This window comes from Cebus imitator, unplaced genomic scaffold (assembly GCF_001604975.1).
Source record: "Cebus imitator isolate Cc_AM_T3 unplaced genomic scaffold, Cebus_imitator-1.0 Scaffold50, whole genome shotgun sequence".
NCBI lineage: Eukaryota > Metazoa > Chordata > Mammalia > Primates > Cebidae > Cebus > Cebus imitator.
In genome coordinates this window covers 4875027-4892404 of record NW_016107365.1, presented here as the reverse complement: position 1 = coordinate 4892404, position 17378 = coordinate 4875027, and the positions used below count along the sequence as shown (strand labels likewise).

The window sequence follows — 17378 nt, the reverse complement described above, 5'->3', positions numbered from 1 at the left end:
ATAAGCCACCACCCTCAGCCTCAAGTTAAGTTTAGAAGATAACCACAAGCTAATGATTTTAAACAGCAGTGGCTTAAGTATAAATAGTAAAAACACAAAATAATAATAATAATAATGGCAAAGCTACTCCATATAGTAAAAAGGGTAATGAATTGGGAAGTCAGAAAACTACCTCCATCTATTTATGACAAAACTTGGACTTCATATGTGCTAGATGCTGGAGATGCCAAGGTGAATACTAAACACTTGCTATGGGAAAACAACTTGATATTTTCTTGAATCTTTTTCTCACTTGGCAAGTGGAAGCTCACTTGGCTTGGTTAGGCTCACTTAACACTTTTAATTCAAACTCAAACACTTGGTTTGAATTAAAAGTGTTCAAATAGATTGAAACACATCAAACATATAAAATTCTAGTACTTCATAAAACACAACTGACTACTTTTGGAGATTGCTAGGCATTACTATTATGCTAACATTGATAAAAGGGGAAAAATTAAGCATTCATCTTGCCTTTCCTGCATAATCTGTATTTCAGGTGACCAAAGAGTTGTTGAGAGAAAAAAAATACAAAATACACCATTGAGATTAGCTGATGAGCTTCAACATACGTTTTGTCTACCTCAGGGGACACTTGAGGAGAGGCTGTCAAGGGATTAAAGGGAAAGGAAGCGCTCGGTGGGCTGCAAAAACACTCAGGTCTAAGGTTACATTCTGGCTTCAGAATGCCGGGGCTGCTGGGGCGGGCAGGAGCTGACAGCTCTTCCCGTATCTGGGGCTCACACGCACCAGGTGCATGACAGGTCCCCCTCCCGGCCAAGGGCGATAAGCACGCTTGGCCTGAGCTCTGGGTGTGGCACGCCTGCCTTTCCAGGCTGCACAGCAGCAATCCCAGTAACTTCTACGTCTAGAGAACCAGGATGGAAAACCGCGAAAAAGGCACCAGGCGGTGGGCCACGCCCAGAGCAGGCCCGCTTGCGCGGCCGCCCACTTGGTGAGCTGGGGGCGGGGCCGAGCGCGTCTCAGGGCGCCGACGTGTGGCGCGCGGCTGCCCCCTGCCTGCGGCGTGCGGCGGAACCCGCGGGTTGCCTCCCAGACGCCGATCCCGCCGCACTCTCCTCAGCAGCCCAGCAGCGAGGTCCGACTCCTGCTGCGATTATATTATTATTTTTTTTTATTTTTTAACTCACAATTTCCCCTGGCCCTCAAAGCATTCTTTTTTTTTGCGGGCAAGAGGGAGTTAGAGGAGGGCTAAAAAGACTTCGAATGTGAGGCAAAGATGGAGGAAGGCGTCCAGGCCCCAGACTGGGACAGTGATGAAACCATGATAGAGGGTTCAGTGACGGAGAGCGACCTGGAAGAAGAGGAGCTGCCCTGGAGAAGGTGACCACCATTAGGGCCACAGTGTCTGAACCCTCGCGCCGGGGTGGCCCAGGTGCTCTCTGAGGGGTCAGAGTTTTGAGGAGAGATCTCGACCAGAACGTGTGCTTGTGGGCGGGACCAGAGCCTCGTGGGGCAGCCAGGCCTGAGCTGAGAGCTTGTAATGAAGCGACGGCAGTTTGTCCCCACCTGCCCCCAACCCAGCTGGGGACAATATGAAGTTTGTAGTAGGTGGCCTTATAGCATTTTTCAAAAGCCTTTCCTTTGGGCGGGGGGCTTTAAGTCTTTTGGCACAAGCAAAAAAGATCTACTTAGGTCTGAACTTAACTGCATTTTACTTCAAGCGACTTGTAGCTCAGCTCTAGGAATTGGGTAACAATTTCTCTCAAGAAAAGAATATGTGATGGGGAAACTGGTCCTTACCAAACTGGAAACAAATAGCTTTATATGGATCCCAAAAAAGTCGATATTTCAGGTTATCAAAGCCTTTCTCTAACGTATTCTCTGCTAGACACAGGGAAAAGAGGGCAGGGATGAGGCTACTGTCCTTGAGAAACCTTCAGGCCAGCAAAAACACTTGAGCAGATAATTTCAATGTAACGTGGGAAATTCAAGGATGGAGGTATGTCCAGGGTGGTTTAGGAGCCCAAAGGGACTCTTACCTCAACCTAAGTAAATGGTCATCAAAGTTTGCTATAGTTGACTCCTGAATAGAGGCTTGAAGGTAGGTTGGTTAGGAATTAGCCAGATGGAGAGGGAGGTATTCTAGGCCAAGGGAACTGCATGGGTAAAGGCGTAGCAGTGGGACATAACATTGTGTTATGTGTGTTGGCATGTACAAACAGTTAAATTTTATTGAAGTGTAAAATATGAGGTTGAGCATGCAAAAGATGAGCCTGCAGAGCAAAATAGGGTTAGATCATGTAAGATCTTGTACATCCTGCATATGTCCTGGTAGGGTACTTGTAAGGTTTCAAGTGGAAGAGCAGCACCATAATTCGATTTTTATTCCTTCTGGCATGTCCTAGACTAGACTTTCAAATTTCTAATATGCTTATGAATCCCTCCAGAATCTTATAAAAATGTGGATGCCAATTCAGGAGTTCTGGGGTGAGAGCTGAGATTCTGCATTTCTAACAAACTTCCAGGTTAAAGCTGATACTACTAGAGGAGGGATGGCCTTTCGCAAAGCAAGGCTGTAGAGGTTAGATTTGGGATCAAAGTACTAACAGATTGAGATGATGAGGCCTCAGCTTGGAAGAAACAGTAGAAGTGAGCAAATTTGAGAAATCTTTAGGAAGTAAATTGGGCAGGAGATGGTGGTTGATTAGGTGTGGAGGGTGAGGGAAGGACAGCACTAACGGATGGTATCCAGGATTCTGGTTCTTTTATATATGCATATGTTAGTGTTTGCTCTTTTTGGTATACCAGGAGCATCTTGACAAATGCATGGAGTCTTATAATACCTAATGTAATTGAGATCCAGAACAGTTCCATCAGGCCCTGGAAACTCCCCTGTGCTACCCCTTTGTAGTCAAAGCTTCCCTCCCCCTCATCTGTTATCTTATATGTAATGTAACTTTTTTCTCTGCTTTGAAATTTTCTTTCTTATCTTTGGTTCTCAGAGGTTTGATTATGATGTGTCTAGGCATGATTTTCTTTTTGTTTTTCTGTTTGGGGTTTCCTGAGCTTCTTGAATCTGTAAATTCATGTCTTTCACCAAATTTAGGAAGTTTTCTGTCATGGTTCTTTTGAATTTTTTCCTGTGCCAATCTTTTTTCCTTTCCTTCTGGTACTATAATGTCATAGATGTTGATATGGACCTTGTGATATTTTTTTCTGTGCCAATCTTTTTCCTTTCCTTCTGATACTTTTTTTTTTTCTTTGAGACAGAGTTTCACTCTTGTTTGCCCAGGCTGGAGTGTAATGGTGTGACCTCGGCTCACTGCAACCTCTGCCTCCCAGGTTCAAGCAATTTTCCTGCCTCAGCCTCCTGAGTAGCTGGGATTACAGGCATGCCCCAGCACGCCTGGCTAATTTTGTATTTTTAGTAGAGATGGGGTTTCTCCATATTTGTCAGGCTGGTTTTGAACTCCCAACCTCAGGTGATCTGCCCACTGCAGCCTCCCAAAGTGCTGGGATTACAGGCGTGAGCCACCGTGCCCGGCCCTCCTTCTGGTACCTTCATGTCATAGATGTTGACATGAACCTTGTGATATTTTCTCAGATATCTTTTCAAATTTTTTTCTGTCAGTTCTTCAGACTGTAATTTCTAATGCTGTATCTTCAGGTTCACTTGCTCATTCATCATCTCCATTCTGTTGGTGAGTCCATCTGGTAAATTTTTAATTTCAGATATTATAATTTTTTAATCTAAAATTTTCATTTGTTTCTCTTTTATAGTTTATTTCTCTGCAGAGAACTTTAGTCTTTCCATCCATTTGATGACTGTTCCCCTTTATCTCATGGGAAATGGATAAAATCAATGCTTTAAAGTCTGTCTTGTAATTCCAACATTGGGTCATGAGTTAGAGGTTCTTTACATATTGAGTAATTCTGGATTGCATACTAGACATTTTGAATATTATGATTGGATTCTTGGTTCTGTTAAAACCCTCTGAAGAGTTGATTTTTGTTTGTTTTGACAAGCAGTCAACCTGATTAGGTTCAGACTACACATTCTGTTTTGTCTCTGTGTGCGGTAGTTACATCAGAGCCTTTACTGTACTATTTGAGTATGCCTGGCACACGTACCACGTGGGGATTAATTTGGGATTTGGGCAGAGTTAATATCACAGTTCAATTATCTAAGCTTTTTTTGTGCTTCCTTGGGTCTGCTTCATATATGGACAGCTCAGGGGTGTGTCTGGGACTTAAGTTGGATCACACACAGAATTAAGTGATCCCTCTTTCTTTCTTTTTCTTCTCCAGCATTCTCCTGCCCCCTTTCCTCATCACACTCACTTGCCAGTTCATATGATCGGAAAGACAGGTTTCTTTGAGTGTGAGCCTTTTCACTATAGTGCAGTTCCTTACAACAGAGACAGCCTTTAGGACAAAGAGTTAAGAGAGAAAAAAGGGGGATTCTCCCCATACTTTTCAGGCAATACAAATCCCTTTTCCCAGTTCATCTGGTAGAAAGACATTTTCTCTTGAGTTTTAAGTGTCCCAGTTGCCATGGTTGGTGGCAGTACTGCTCTGAGGCTAGGGCTGGCCTTGGGGCAGGGCTAGGAGGTAAGAAAGAAAAAAAATAAATAAAACCCTGGCATGCAGGGGTCCTTTTCCTTGATCTTCAGGATAAAAATAGGTTTACTGCCTGTGCCTACTCGATGGTTCAAAGCTGAGAGACAAAAAAGAACCAAAAAACAAAACAAAAAACAAACTGAAAGTTATCTATAAATAGGTTGTTATTCAGGTTTCAATTTCAGTCCTCAATCTACCTGCTATTGTTTACTTTTCAAGGTTCTCAAGTAGCTTTTAAAAAATATTCATTCAGAGTTTTTGGTTGTAATGAGAAATAGGCAGAGGTTGCAGTGCGCCGAGATGACGCCACTACACTCCAGCCTTGGTGACAGAGTGAGACTCTATCTCAAAAAAAAAAAAAAAGTACCAACAAGACTTTCTGTTGAACTAGACAACTGATGCCAAAGTTTAGATGGCAAAATAAATAAGAGCAATTAGGAAAAGTCTGAAAAATAAGAACAATAAGGAGGTAGTGACCTACAAGATATTAAAATATTTCTTGATATAAAATATTTTATATATGATACTGGCACATAAAGTGACAGATCAATAAACAGCATAAAACCCCCCAAATAAAATCACATACAGATGGGAGTTTAGTATATTAAAGAGGTGACATCTCAAACCAGTGAAGAAATGATGGGATTTTTCAAAAAATGATACTGAGACAATGAAGGACATATCTAGAAAATAGCTTAGTTGAATCCATACTTCACACTGTATTCCAAAAAAATTCCATGTGAATCAAAGAAGTAAATGTTAAAAAAACAAACAAACAAACCCAAAAAGCATTACAAGAAGCCAAAAAGGGATTCTTTTATAACTGTAGAGGAAGAAAGGCCTAATTATAATACAAAACTCAAAAAAATTTTAATTATCAACATTACCAACACATATACTCTTTGACACAGTGGTTTTATTTTTAGAAAATGGTTTAACCTATGTTCTCCAACATAAATATGCTTAGAAAATATCTCTGAAAGGATTACAAAAAGTCAAACACCTTGGTTGCCTATGGGAAAGGAAGTTTATATTTGAGGCGATAGGGAGATATTTTGCTACATACCCTATTATATTATTTGTTTTGGAAACAGACTTTTACACTGTTGTCCAGTGTGAAGTGTAATAGTGCAATCATAGCTTACTGCAGCCTCTAACTCCTAGGCTGAAGTGATCTTCCTGCCTCAGTTTCTTGAGTAGTGAGGACTATGAGCACGAGTCATCATGCCCAGTCTCTACTGGGTTTTGAATTTTGAACCATGTAAATATGTTGTCTATTCAGAAACACTGTAGGAAACAGGGGCAATAAAAAGAAGCATTAAATGAGGTAGAAATCTCATCTAATTCTACCCATATTAAGACTTTGGTGTATTTTCTTCCAGCTTTCTATGTAGGTGTTTGTGTGTGCACCTGTAATTCTTTTACAAAGTTTGAATCAATGTGTACAAGTTTACAGTTTTTACTTAATATATATTTAAACATTTGCAATGTCATTAAAATTCTTCCCTAAACTATTGATAGTTTTCCATCATGAAGGTATATCATAATTTATTGAAGCATTATACTATTCCAAAACAAAACATAGTTTTAAATTTTTTGTTATGGTAAATAATTCTGAGATAATTTCCTTAAACATAAATTGTTGGGGTTTGTAAAAATAATTTCTTTAGCAAAGAGGACTATTTTTCTTTCTTTTTTTTTTTTTTTGAGATGGAGTCTCATTCTATCACCCAGGCTGGAATGCAGTAGCACGATCTCAGCTCTCAGCAGCCTCCATCTCTCAGGTTCAAGCCATTCTCCTGTCTGGGCTAGCCAAGTAGCTGGGACCACATCCAGCTAATTTTTGTATTTTTAGTAGAGATGGGGTTTCACCATGTTGAGCAGGCTGGTCTCGAACTCCTGACTTCAAGTGATCTCCCCACCTTGGTCTCCCAAAGTGCTGGGATTACAGGCATGCGTCACCATACCTGGCCCTTATTGGTACTTTTATTGGCACAATGTTAAATATTTACGTTTACATATTAGAATATTAACATATTTATATTAGTTTTTTCATTTTTAATTTAGATTTTAGTAGGGGCAGAAATTCTGCCTCTCCCCTCACAGGGTCCTTGTTGAGCCTAAGGATAAATTGATATGAAATAGATTAAATACTTTAAATATTAAAACTTAGGTAAATTTAAAATAAGTTTTATGTGACACAGGAAATGAAGGAAAGGAAATGAAGACTCAAATAAATGGTAAAACCTGGTCAGCCACAGTAGCTCATGCCTGTAATCCCAGCACTTTGGGAGGCTAAGATGGGCAGATCACTTGAGGTCAGGGGTTTGAGACCAGCCTGGCCAACATGGCGAAATCCAGTCTCTATTAAAAATGCAAAAATTAACCAGGCATAGTGGTTATGCACCTGTAGTCCAAGCTACTTAGGAGGTTGAGGCGGGAAAATTCCTTGAATCTGGGAGGTGGAGGTTGCAGTAAGCTGAGATTGCGTCATTGCGTTCTAGCCTGGGCAACAGAGCTAGACTCCCATCTCGAAAAAAATAAGAAATGGCAAAGCCTGTATGCTTTTGTATTAGGTTCAACAAAGAGAGGCAGTTGTGGAAAGCTAACTAAATTGTGTAAGGAGGCTAAAGGAAGATAGAATTATTTTAACAAGTTCTGTTTGTGCAGAATTATCTTGGCTATTGAAAAATGTTTCTTTTCTCTTTCTGTAGGGAGGGCATCTTTTACACAGGAGTTTTTATTTCCTGTTTTCAAGAAGAAAAAGGGAGGCATCTGCTGTTATTCAAGTTTCCTTTAGCTCAGAGTAATCCATATGTCACAGTGAGATATTTTGGGGTGGCATATTCTGTCACCCTTCAAGGAACAATTTACATAAAGTTCACCTTTTTAAGTGTACAGGTCTGAGTTTTGACAAACATAATTGTGTAACTACTATCACAATCAAGATATAGAATAGTGTCATTACCAACCCCCCCAAATTCTTCCATACCCCTTTTGTGTTATTTTTAAATTTTAAAAAACTCACAAAATTTTGTTGGGTGCAGTGGCTCACACCTCAAATCTCAGCACTTTGGGAGGTTGAGACCAGAAGGTCAGGAGTTCTAGACCAGCCTGGCCAACGTGGTGAAACCCCATCTCTACTAAAAATACAAAAATTAGCTAGGCCTAGTGGCAGGCACCTATAATCTCAGCTACTTGGGAGGCTGAGGCAGGAGAATCACTTGAACCTGGGAGGTGGAGATGATAGTGAGCTGAGATCATGCCACTTCATTCCAGCCTGGGCAACAGAGTGACTGTGTCTGAAAAACAAAACAACAAAACAACATCTTAAGAGGTAAACTTACCCTTTTACGGATATTAATAGATTATTTTACTTCATGGAGAAACATTAATAGATGGTTTTACTTCTTGGAAAAAAGCACTATAGCAATGGCATAATTTTATTCTAATAATTAATTTTTAATTCTTAGTAATGGTCATTAGAAAAGAGCCAAGAAAACACTTTTCTTCTTATAGCGGGAGCCTTCTTATAGCACCTCACAGAGGGTGTGTTATAATAGAAAAGTTAAGGACTGGAGTCCTTTCCATTGTCAATTTTGCTGATGCTGAAAACTATTAGAAAGTGTGTGTGTGTGTGTGTGTGTGTGTGTGTGTGTGTTTAGAGATAGTGTCTTACTTCCTCACCTAGGCTGTAGTGCAATGGCCTGATCATAGCTCACTGCAGCCTTGGACTCCTGGCCTCAAGGCGTCTTCCTGCTTCAGCCTCCTGTGTAGCTGGGATTATAAGCATGAGTGACAGTTTCTGGCTTAATTTTTTATTTTTCTTAAACAGCCATCCTAATGAGTATGAAGTGGTATCTCAGTGTGGTTTTGATTTCCATGTCCCTAATGATTAGTGATGCTGAACATCTTTTCATGTGCCTGTTGGCTATTTGTATTTCTTCTTTGCGGAAATGTCTATTCAAGTTTTTTTTGGTTCATTTTCTGCCCATTTAAACAGAAAAGATAAATATTTAAGTTTGCCTAGTAGCATACTCATGGCATATCATGGTTATTTTCATAGCTCTGTATTCCTTACTGGATTTGGAGCTTCTAGGGGGCAAGGATTATGTATCTTCTCTCTTTGTTACTGTGATGCTCCCTTGAACATAGTAAGAAGTAAATCCAAAAATTAAAGGAATTCTGGGCCAGGTGTAGTGGCTCATTCCTGTAATCCCAGCATTTAGGGAGGTCAAGGCAGGATCACTTAAGCTCAGGAGTTCAGGACCAGCCTGGGCAACATGATAAGACCCTGTCTCTACAAAAAATAAATAAATAAAATAGTCAGGTATAGTGGTGTACACCTGTAGTCCCAGCTATCTGGGAGGCTGAGGCAGGAGGATCTCTTGAGCCTCTTGAGTTTGAAGTGACCCAAGGTCATGCCACTGCACTACAGCTTAGGTGACAGAGAAAGAATCTGTCTCAAAATAAATAAATAAAGGAATTCTGTCAGTGCATACTATGGAAATATAAACTCAGATATAATCCCAGGATTTTAATCTCAAGTTCTCTGGTATAAGGAAATGTGAAGGGAAAAAAAACCCACCAGTGCTGGTCCCTCAAATGATCTCATTTTATCTCTTTTCAAAAAGTTATTAAGATTTATTAGACTTGGGACAGTGATATTTGTCCCTTATTCCCAAATATTAAAAAATGATAACAGAATATTTGTGAAATTAACATGACTATATACATGAGTTTTTCTTTTTCATCTTGGATATGTTTTCAATCAAATTATACATTTCTGAAATAACACTTTGAAATACAAACATTAATAGTGGTATAACTAAGAATTTTAACAAGTTTTGGTATAATAAAAATGATGGTTAAAATGTTAATCTTTGTTTAAGATACATTAACAACTTGTGCCTTCTCTTTTGGTATTTGGAAGGTTGTTATTTGATCAAGACACATCTCTTAGATCTGAGTTCAGTCTGCATCCTGATACAAGAGGAATGTGCAAAGGTGAGAATGATTCTTTTCGTTAATGATTCTTTCCCTTAAGTTTCCCAGTAAGTCCTCATTTAATGTCATTGATAGGTTCTTGGAATCTGAGACTTTAAGCAAAATTAATTATAAGGAAACCAATTTTACAATGGATATAAATAACAGTTAAGTTCCTATAGTATATTTCTGGCCATAAGAACATCACCAAACTTCTAAATAAACACCAAAACCCTTCTGATATTAAACATGGAAATAAATGTGAGCTATACATTTATTTAAGAAACATTAATACAAACAAGTAACATAATTGTTTACCCAGTTATTCTACTTCAGGGTTGAGTGTGACCAAAGCCTATCCTGGCAGCTCGGGTCTCAGGGCAGGAACCAACCCTGGACAGGGGGCCATTCCATTGAAGAGTGTGTGCACGCACACACACATACACACACACACACACACTCTCTCTCTCTCACTCTTGTATTGGGACCATTTAGACTTGTCAGTGAACCTAACATGCACATCTTTGGGATGTGGGAGGAAACTGAAGTCCCTGCAGGAAACCCATACAGATATGGGGAGCACATGGAAATTCCACAGACAGTGGCCCCAGCTGGGAATTTTTTTTTTCTGAGATGGAGTCTTGCTCTGTCGCCCAGGCTGGAGTGCAGTGGCACGATCTCACCTCACTGCAATCTCCACCTCCCGGGTTCAAGCGATTCTTCTGCCTCAGCCTCCTGAGTAGGGAGGCTGGGACTACAGGTGTGAGCCACCATGCCTGGCTAATTTTTGTATTTTTAGTAGAGATGGGGTTTCACCATATTGGCCAGGCTGGTCTCGAACTCCTGGCCTCGTGATCCACCTGCCTCAGCCTTACAAAATGCTGGGATTACAGGTGTGAGCCACCACGCCTGGCTGGGAATTGATTTTTAAAAAATCAATGTTGAAATGAAGTTATTCAAAGACCTGCTGATCACCATTTCATTAACTTATCTTTTCATCCTTAGTCTTGTTCTTTAATTTTACACAAACTTAGTTTATTAGGATCTGTTAGACTAGGGACTGCAGTGAGGATCATAGCTTCCAGAAGATGCTTAAGATTCCTAGAAAGGGTGATGGAGGTATTGAAGTGCTACCCATATGGCTTTTCTCCTCTTCCAAATCTCTAGCCTAACCCTAGGACCTGTCTATTTGTAAAAGTAAGTAATACTTTTTAATAACCAGTCTTATTTTTCTAGATTAAAATTAGGGCACACACATCCTTTGTATATATGCATTGTAAATGTGCCTTTCATCTACCAATACACCTAATTTTCTGAGGCCACTTCTGTGTTGATTTAAACATTTCTAGAAGAATCTATCACTGATAGGCAGTGTTCAGAGAGACGAATTCTGCAGTAGCTGTTTAAATGATAGGTTGTTTCTCTTTATGGTTTCTTCCTGTGAGCATTTTAAAAAATCTTTTTTTGGAGGATGTCTGTAAAGGAGTGTAAAATAGAAAAAAAATTTCTAAACACCCACAAAGATCTTTTAACTCTTGGGTATTTATGGTTCATAGTCTTTTCATTGTATATCATCTCCCCTGATACCTTAGTGTGAGGTTATGGTTTCATCTTGGAGTGCATTTTCCCACATGTAATTGGAACGGATAGTGTGTAGTATTGATCTCCAGGATGCCTTCTTATGATTTTAAAGTATCACTAGAAAGGAGTTAGAGGTCTGTTTCAATATTGCAACCAAGTTTTTTTCTTTTCTTTTTCAAATGAATAAATCTTTACTATGTTACTGGTTATTAAAAGTATTAAAATATAAAAGTATATCATGTAGAAAATGAAAGGTCATGTTCTTTACTCTTCCCTATAATTCTACTCCCAATGATTGCCAGTCTTTAGTATTTGTATATCCTTCCAGTGTTTTGTATGACACTGTAAATATCTTTTTTCATAATTGGTATTATACTTTATACATTTCTTTCCTTGTCTATATTTATGTACTTCAACCTTTTGTTTGCTTTCATGTTAAAGAAGTTTATTTAAACACAAGAGTCATAATTCAAAAGGAAAACTATCTAGTAATTATTTTTAGGCTCATTTATTTCTGCTAAAATATTGCTCTACATTGAATAGCTACATAAAATTTTCCTTGGTTTTGCAATGATAAATGGAAACATTAAAATTTTCCAGTCAAACAAGGCATGTAAGAATTTCTATGTTTTTTTTCTTTTTTGGTGTGTTAAAATAGAGCCAAAATAATTTACTGAATTATGAAAATAAAAGCTGAATGAGCATGCTCCTAATGGAGAAAGTCGGTACTTTCACAGAACCAGTGTTTTTATTTAATCCCAACTTCATTTGATGTCAGTCAAAACCTCCTATTGGCCATATACGAAAACAAAAAAATGCAATGTATTTGTGTACATACACTAGTTACTTTATGTACAGTAAAGCGGTGGTCCTCAACCTTTTGGGTACCAGGGACCAGTTTCATGGAAGATAATTTTTCCAAGGATGGTGACTGGGGGGATGGTTTCAGGATGAAACTGTTCCATCTCAGGCTATCAGGCATTGGAGTCTCACAAGGAGTGCACAATCTAGATCCCTTGCATGTGCAGTTCACAGTAGGGTTTGTACTCCTATGAGAATCTAATGCTGCTGCTGATCAGCCAGGAGGTGGAGCTCAGGTGGTAATACTGGCTCACCTGCTGCTTACCTTCTGTGGTGCAACCTGGTTCATAACAGGCCACGGATGGGTACTGGTCCGTGGCCCAGGGATTGGGGACCCTTGCAGTAAAGGAATAGAGAAGGGAAAATGAAAGAATGAAGAAAACTGTGCTATATTAGGATACAGTAGAATGAAATTGTTTTCTAATTAAGAATGTATTCCTGGTCTGTAAAAATAGAGTTATGGAGTAAAGTAGTAGGTTTTCTTTCTTTTTTTTTTAATTTTTAAATTTGTGGTCACATAGTAGGTATATATATTTATGGGGTACATGACATATTTAGGTGTAATAATAACATCAGGGTAAATGGGATATCCATCACTTTAAGCATTTATCCTTTATGTTGCAAACAATCCAATATATTATTATTTTAAAATGTACAATTAAGTAATTTTGAGTATACTTATTCTGTTTTGCTAGCAAATAGTAGGTCTTATTCATTCTTTCTATTTTTTTGTACCCATTAACCATCCCTACTTCTCCCTCACCCCCCAAAATCTTTCTTAGCCTCTGGTAACCATCCTTCTACTCCCTATCTCCATGAGTTCAATTGTTTTGATTTTTGGCTCCCAGAAATAAGTGAAAAAATGTGAAGTTTGTATTTTCTTACCTGGCTTATTTCACTTAGCATAATGATATATAGTTCCATCCATGTTGTAAATGACAGGATCTCATTCTTTTTCATGGCTGAATGGCACTCAGCTGTGTTTATGTATCACATTTCCTTTATCCATTCATCTGTTGATGGAACTTAGGTAGCTTGCAAATCTTGGCTATTGTGAAGAGTGCTGCAATAAACATGGGAGTGCAGATATCTCTTCAATATAACAATTTTCTTTCTTTTGGAAAGGAAAATCCCAAATACCTAGGACTGGGACTGCTGGATTATATAGCAGCTATATTTCTGTCTTGTGACAAAATACACCTGCCAAACTATTCTCCACAGTGATTGTACTAATTTACATTTCCACCAACAATGTATGATGGCTCACTTTTCTCCAATCTTCACCAGCATTTGTTATTGCCTGTTGTTTGCATAAAGGCCATTTTAACTGGGGTGGGATGATATTTCATTGTAGTTTTGATTTGCATTTCTCTGATAATCTGTGACATTGAACACCTTTTCATATATTTGTTTGCCATTTGTACGTCTTCTTTTGGGACATGTCTGTTCAGATCTTTTGCCCAGTTTAAAATCAGATTATTATATTTTTTCCTATAGAGTTGTTTGAGCTCCTTATATATTCCAGTTATTAAATCCTTGTCACATGGATAGTTTGCAAATATTTTCTCTCATTCTGTGGGTTGTCTCTTTGTTGATTATTTATTTTGCTGTGCAAAAGCTTTTTAACTTGATGTGATCTCATTTTTTCGTTTTTGCTTTGGTTGCCTGTGTTTGCAGGGTATTACTCAGTAAATCTTTGCCCACTCCAATGTCCTGGAGTGTTTCCCCAATGTTTTGTTGTAGCAGTTTCATAATTTGAAGTCTTAGATTTAAGTCTTAATCCATTTTTATTTGAATTTTATATGTGGTGAGAGATAGTAATCTAGTTTCATTCTTTTGTATATGGATATCCAGTTTCCAAGCACTATTTGTTGAAGAGACTGTCCTTTCTCCAATGTATGTTGTTATAACTTTTGTCAAAAATAAGTTCACTGTAGATGCATGGATTTTCCTGGGTTCTCTATTCTGTTCCATTGGTTTTTATATCTGTTGTTATGCCAGTACCCTGTCGTTTTGGTTACTATAGCTCTGTAGTATAATTTGAAGTCAGATAATGAGATTTCTCTAATTTTATTTTTTTTGCTCAGGATAGAGATAGGCTATTCTGGGTCTTTTGTGGTTCCATTGAAATTTTAGGATTGATTTTTAAATTTCTGTGAATTGTCATTGGTATTTTGATAGGGATAGCATTAAATCTGTAGATTGCTTTGGGTAGTGTAGTAGTCCATTTTCACACTGCTGATAAAAACATACCTGTGACTGGGCAATTTACAAAAGAAAGAGGTGTATTGGACTTACAGTTCCACATGGGTGGGGAGGTTTCACAATCAAGGCAGAAGACAAGGAGCAGTACGTCACAACCTACATGGATGGCAGCAGGCAAAAAGAGAGCTTGTGCAGAAAAACGCCCACTTATAATAACCATCAGATCTCATGAGACTTACTATCACAAGAACAGCATGGGAAAGAACTGCTCCCCATGATTCACTTACCTCCCGCTGGGTCCCTCCCACAACACATGGGAATTCAAGATGAGATTTGGGTGGGGACATAGCCAAACTGTGTCATTCTGCCCTGGCTCCTCCTATATCTCATGTCCTCATATTTCAAAACCAATCATGCCTTCCCAATGGTCCTTCAAAGTCTTAATTCATTTCAGCATTAACTCAAAAGTCCACAGTCCAAAGTCTCATCTGAGACAAGCCAAGTCCCTTCTGTCTATGAGCCTGTAAAATTAAAAGTAAGTTAGTTACTTTCCAGATACAGTGGGGGTACAAGCATTGGATAAATACAGCCATTCCAAATGGGAGACATTGGCCAAAACAAAGGAGCAGCAGGCCCCATGCAAGTCCAGAAATCTAGCAGGGCAGTCAAATCTTAAAGCTCCAAAATGATCTCCTTTGACTCCATGTCTCACGTCTAGCTCATGCAAGAGGTGGGTTCCCATGGTCTTGGGCAGCTCCACCCCTGTGGCTTTGCAGGGTACGGTCTCCCCCTGGCTGCTTTCATGGGCTGGCATTGAGTGTCTTTGGCTTTTTCAGGTGCACAGTGCAAGCTGTCAGTGGATTTGCTAATCTGGGGTCTGGAGGATGGTGGCCATCTTCTAACAGCTCCACTAGGCAGTGACCCAGTAGGAACTCTGTATGGGGGTTCTGACCCCACATTTGCCTTCTGCACTGCCCTAGCAGAGGTTCTCTGTGAGGGCCCAACCCTTGCAGCAAACTTTTGCCTGGGCATCCAGGTGTTTCCGTACACATTCTGAAATATAGGCGGAGGCGCCCAAACCTCAATTCTTGACTTCGGTGCACCCACAGGCTCCATACCATGTGGAAACTGCCACGGCTTGGGGCCTCCACCCTCTGAGGCAACAACCTGAGCTGTACTTTGGCCCCTTTTAGTCATGGCAAGAGTAGCTGGGATGCAGGGCACCAAGTCCCTAGACTGCACATAGCACAGGGACCCTGGGCCTGTCCCATGGAACCATTTTCTTCTAGGCCTCCAGGCCTGTGATAGGAAGCGCTGCCATGAAGACCTGTGACATGCCTTGGAGACATTTTGCCCATTGTCTTGGGGATTTACATTCAGCTCCTCATTACTTTTGCAAATTTCTATAGCTAGTTTCAATTTCTCCTCAGAAAATGAGTTTTTCTTTTCTAACCCATTGTCAGGCTGCAACTTGTCCAAACTTTTATGCTGTGCTTGTCTTATAAAACTGAATGCCTTTAACAGCTCCCAAATCACTTCTTGAATGCTTTGCTGTTTAGAAATTTTTTCCACCAGATACCCTAAGTCATCTCTCTCAAGTTCAAAGTTCCAGAAATCTCTAGGGCAGGGGCAAAATACTGCCAGTCTCTTTGCTAAAACATAACAAGAGTCACCGTTGCTCCAGTTCCCAACAAGTTTCTCCATTTGAGACCACCTAAGCTTGGACCTTATTGTCCATATCACTATCAGGCTTTTGATTAAAGCCATTCAACAAGTCTCTAGGAAATTCCAAACTTTCCCACATATTTCTGTCTTCTTCTGGGCCCTCCAAACTGTTCCAACCTATGCCTGTTAGCCAGTTCCAAAGTCACTTCTACACTTTCAAGTGTCTTTTCAGCAACACCCCACTCCCTGTACCAATTTACTGTATTAGTCCATTTTCATTCTGCTGATAAAGACATAACTGAGACTGGGCAATTTACAAAAGGAAGAGGTTTATCGGACTTAACAGTTCCACATGGCTGGGGAGGCTTCACAATCATGGTGGAAGGCATGGAGCAGCAAGTCATATCTTACATGGATTGCAGCAGGCAAGAAGACAGCTTGTGCAGGAAAACTACCCCTTATAGTAACTGTCAGATCTGAGACTTACACACTATCATAAGAACAGCACAGGAAAAACCTTTCCCCATGATTCAATCACCTCCCACCATGTCCCTCTCACAACACATGGGAATTCAGGATGAGATTTGGGTGGCACATAGCCAAACCATATCAGTTAGGATGGACATTTTAACAATAGTCTGTGAACATGGAATATCTTTCCATTTTTTGTGGGTCCTCTTCAATTTCTTGAATCAATCTTTATAGTTTTCATTGTACAGTTCTTTTACCTTCTTAGTTAATTCTTAACGTATTTTATTTTATTTGTGGCTATTGTAAATGGGATTATTTTCTCGATTTCTTTTTCAGCTTGTTTCCTGTTGAAATATAGAAATGCTATTGATTTTTGTGTGTTGATTTTATATCCTACAACTTTATTGAATTTATCAGTTCCAGTAGTTTGTGTGTGTGTGTGTGTGTGTGTGTGTGTGTGTGTGTGTTTTAGGGTTTTCTAAATATAAGATTATATCATCTGCAAACAAGGATAATTTGACTTTCACCTTTCTAATGTGGATGCCCTTTATTTTCTTTCCCTTGTCTGATTGCTCTAGCTAGGACTTCTAGTACTGTGTTGGATAATAATGGTGAAAGACAGCATTGTCATCATGTTCCAGATATTAGAGGAAAGGCTTTCAGTTTTTCCCCACTTAGTATGGTATTAGCTGTGGGTCTGTTTTATATGGCATTTATTATGTTGAGGCATATTCTTTCTACACATAATTTTTTAGTTTATTTTTTTATCATGAAGGGATGTTAAATTTTATTAAATGCCTTTTCAGCATCAGTTGAAATGATCATGTGGTTTTTGTCCTTCATTCTTTCAATATGATGTATCACATTGATTGATTTGCATATGTTGAGCCATCCTTGCATCCCTGAAATAAATCCCACTTGGTCATGATGAATGATCTTTTTAATGTCTTGTTGAATTTGGTTTGCTAATTTTTTTTTTTTTTTTT

The 17378-nt window shown here is 39.2% G+C and overlaps 1 protein-coding gene across 1 annotated transcript in view; it reads left to right on the top strand.

Moving 5' to 3' along the window:
• The first annotated feature begins 1077 nt into the window (after positions 1-1077).
• The window catches only part of ANKRD31 (ankyrin repeat domain 31), a 165933-nt gene continuing 149632 nt past the window's right edge, over positions 1078-17378 (top strand). Inside the window, exons 1-2 of the mRNA XM_017527656.2 lie at positions 1078-1383; positions 9557-9630. Coding sequence (XP_017383145.1) covers positions 1280-1383; positions 9557-9630 — 178 coding nt within the window. The 5' untranslated portion in view covers positions 1078-1279. The remainder of the gene's footprint in view (positions 1384-9556; positions 9631-17378) is intronic.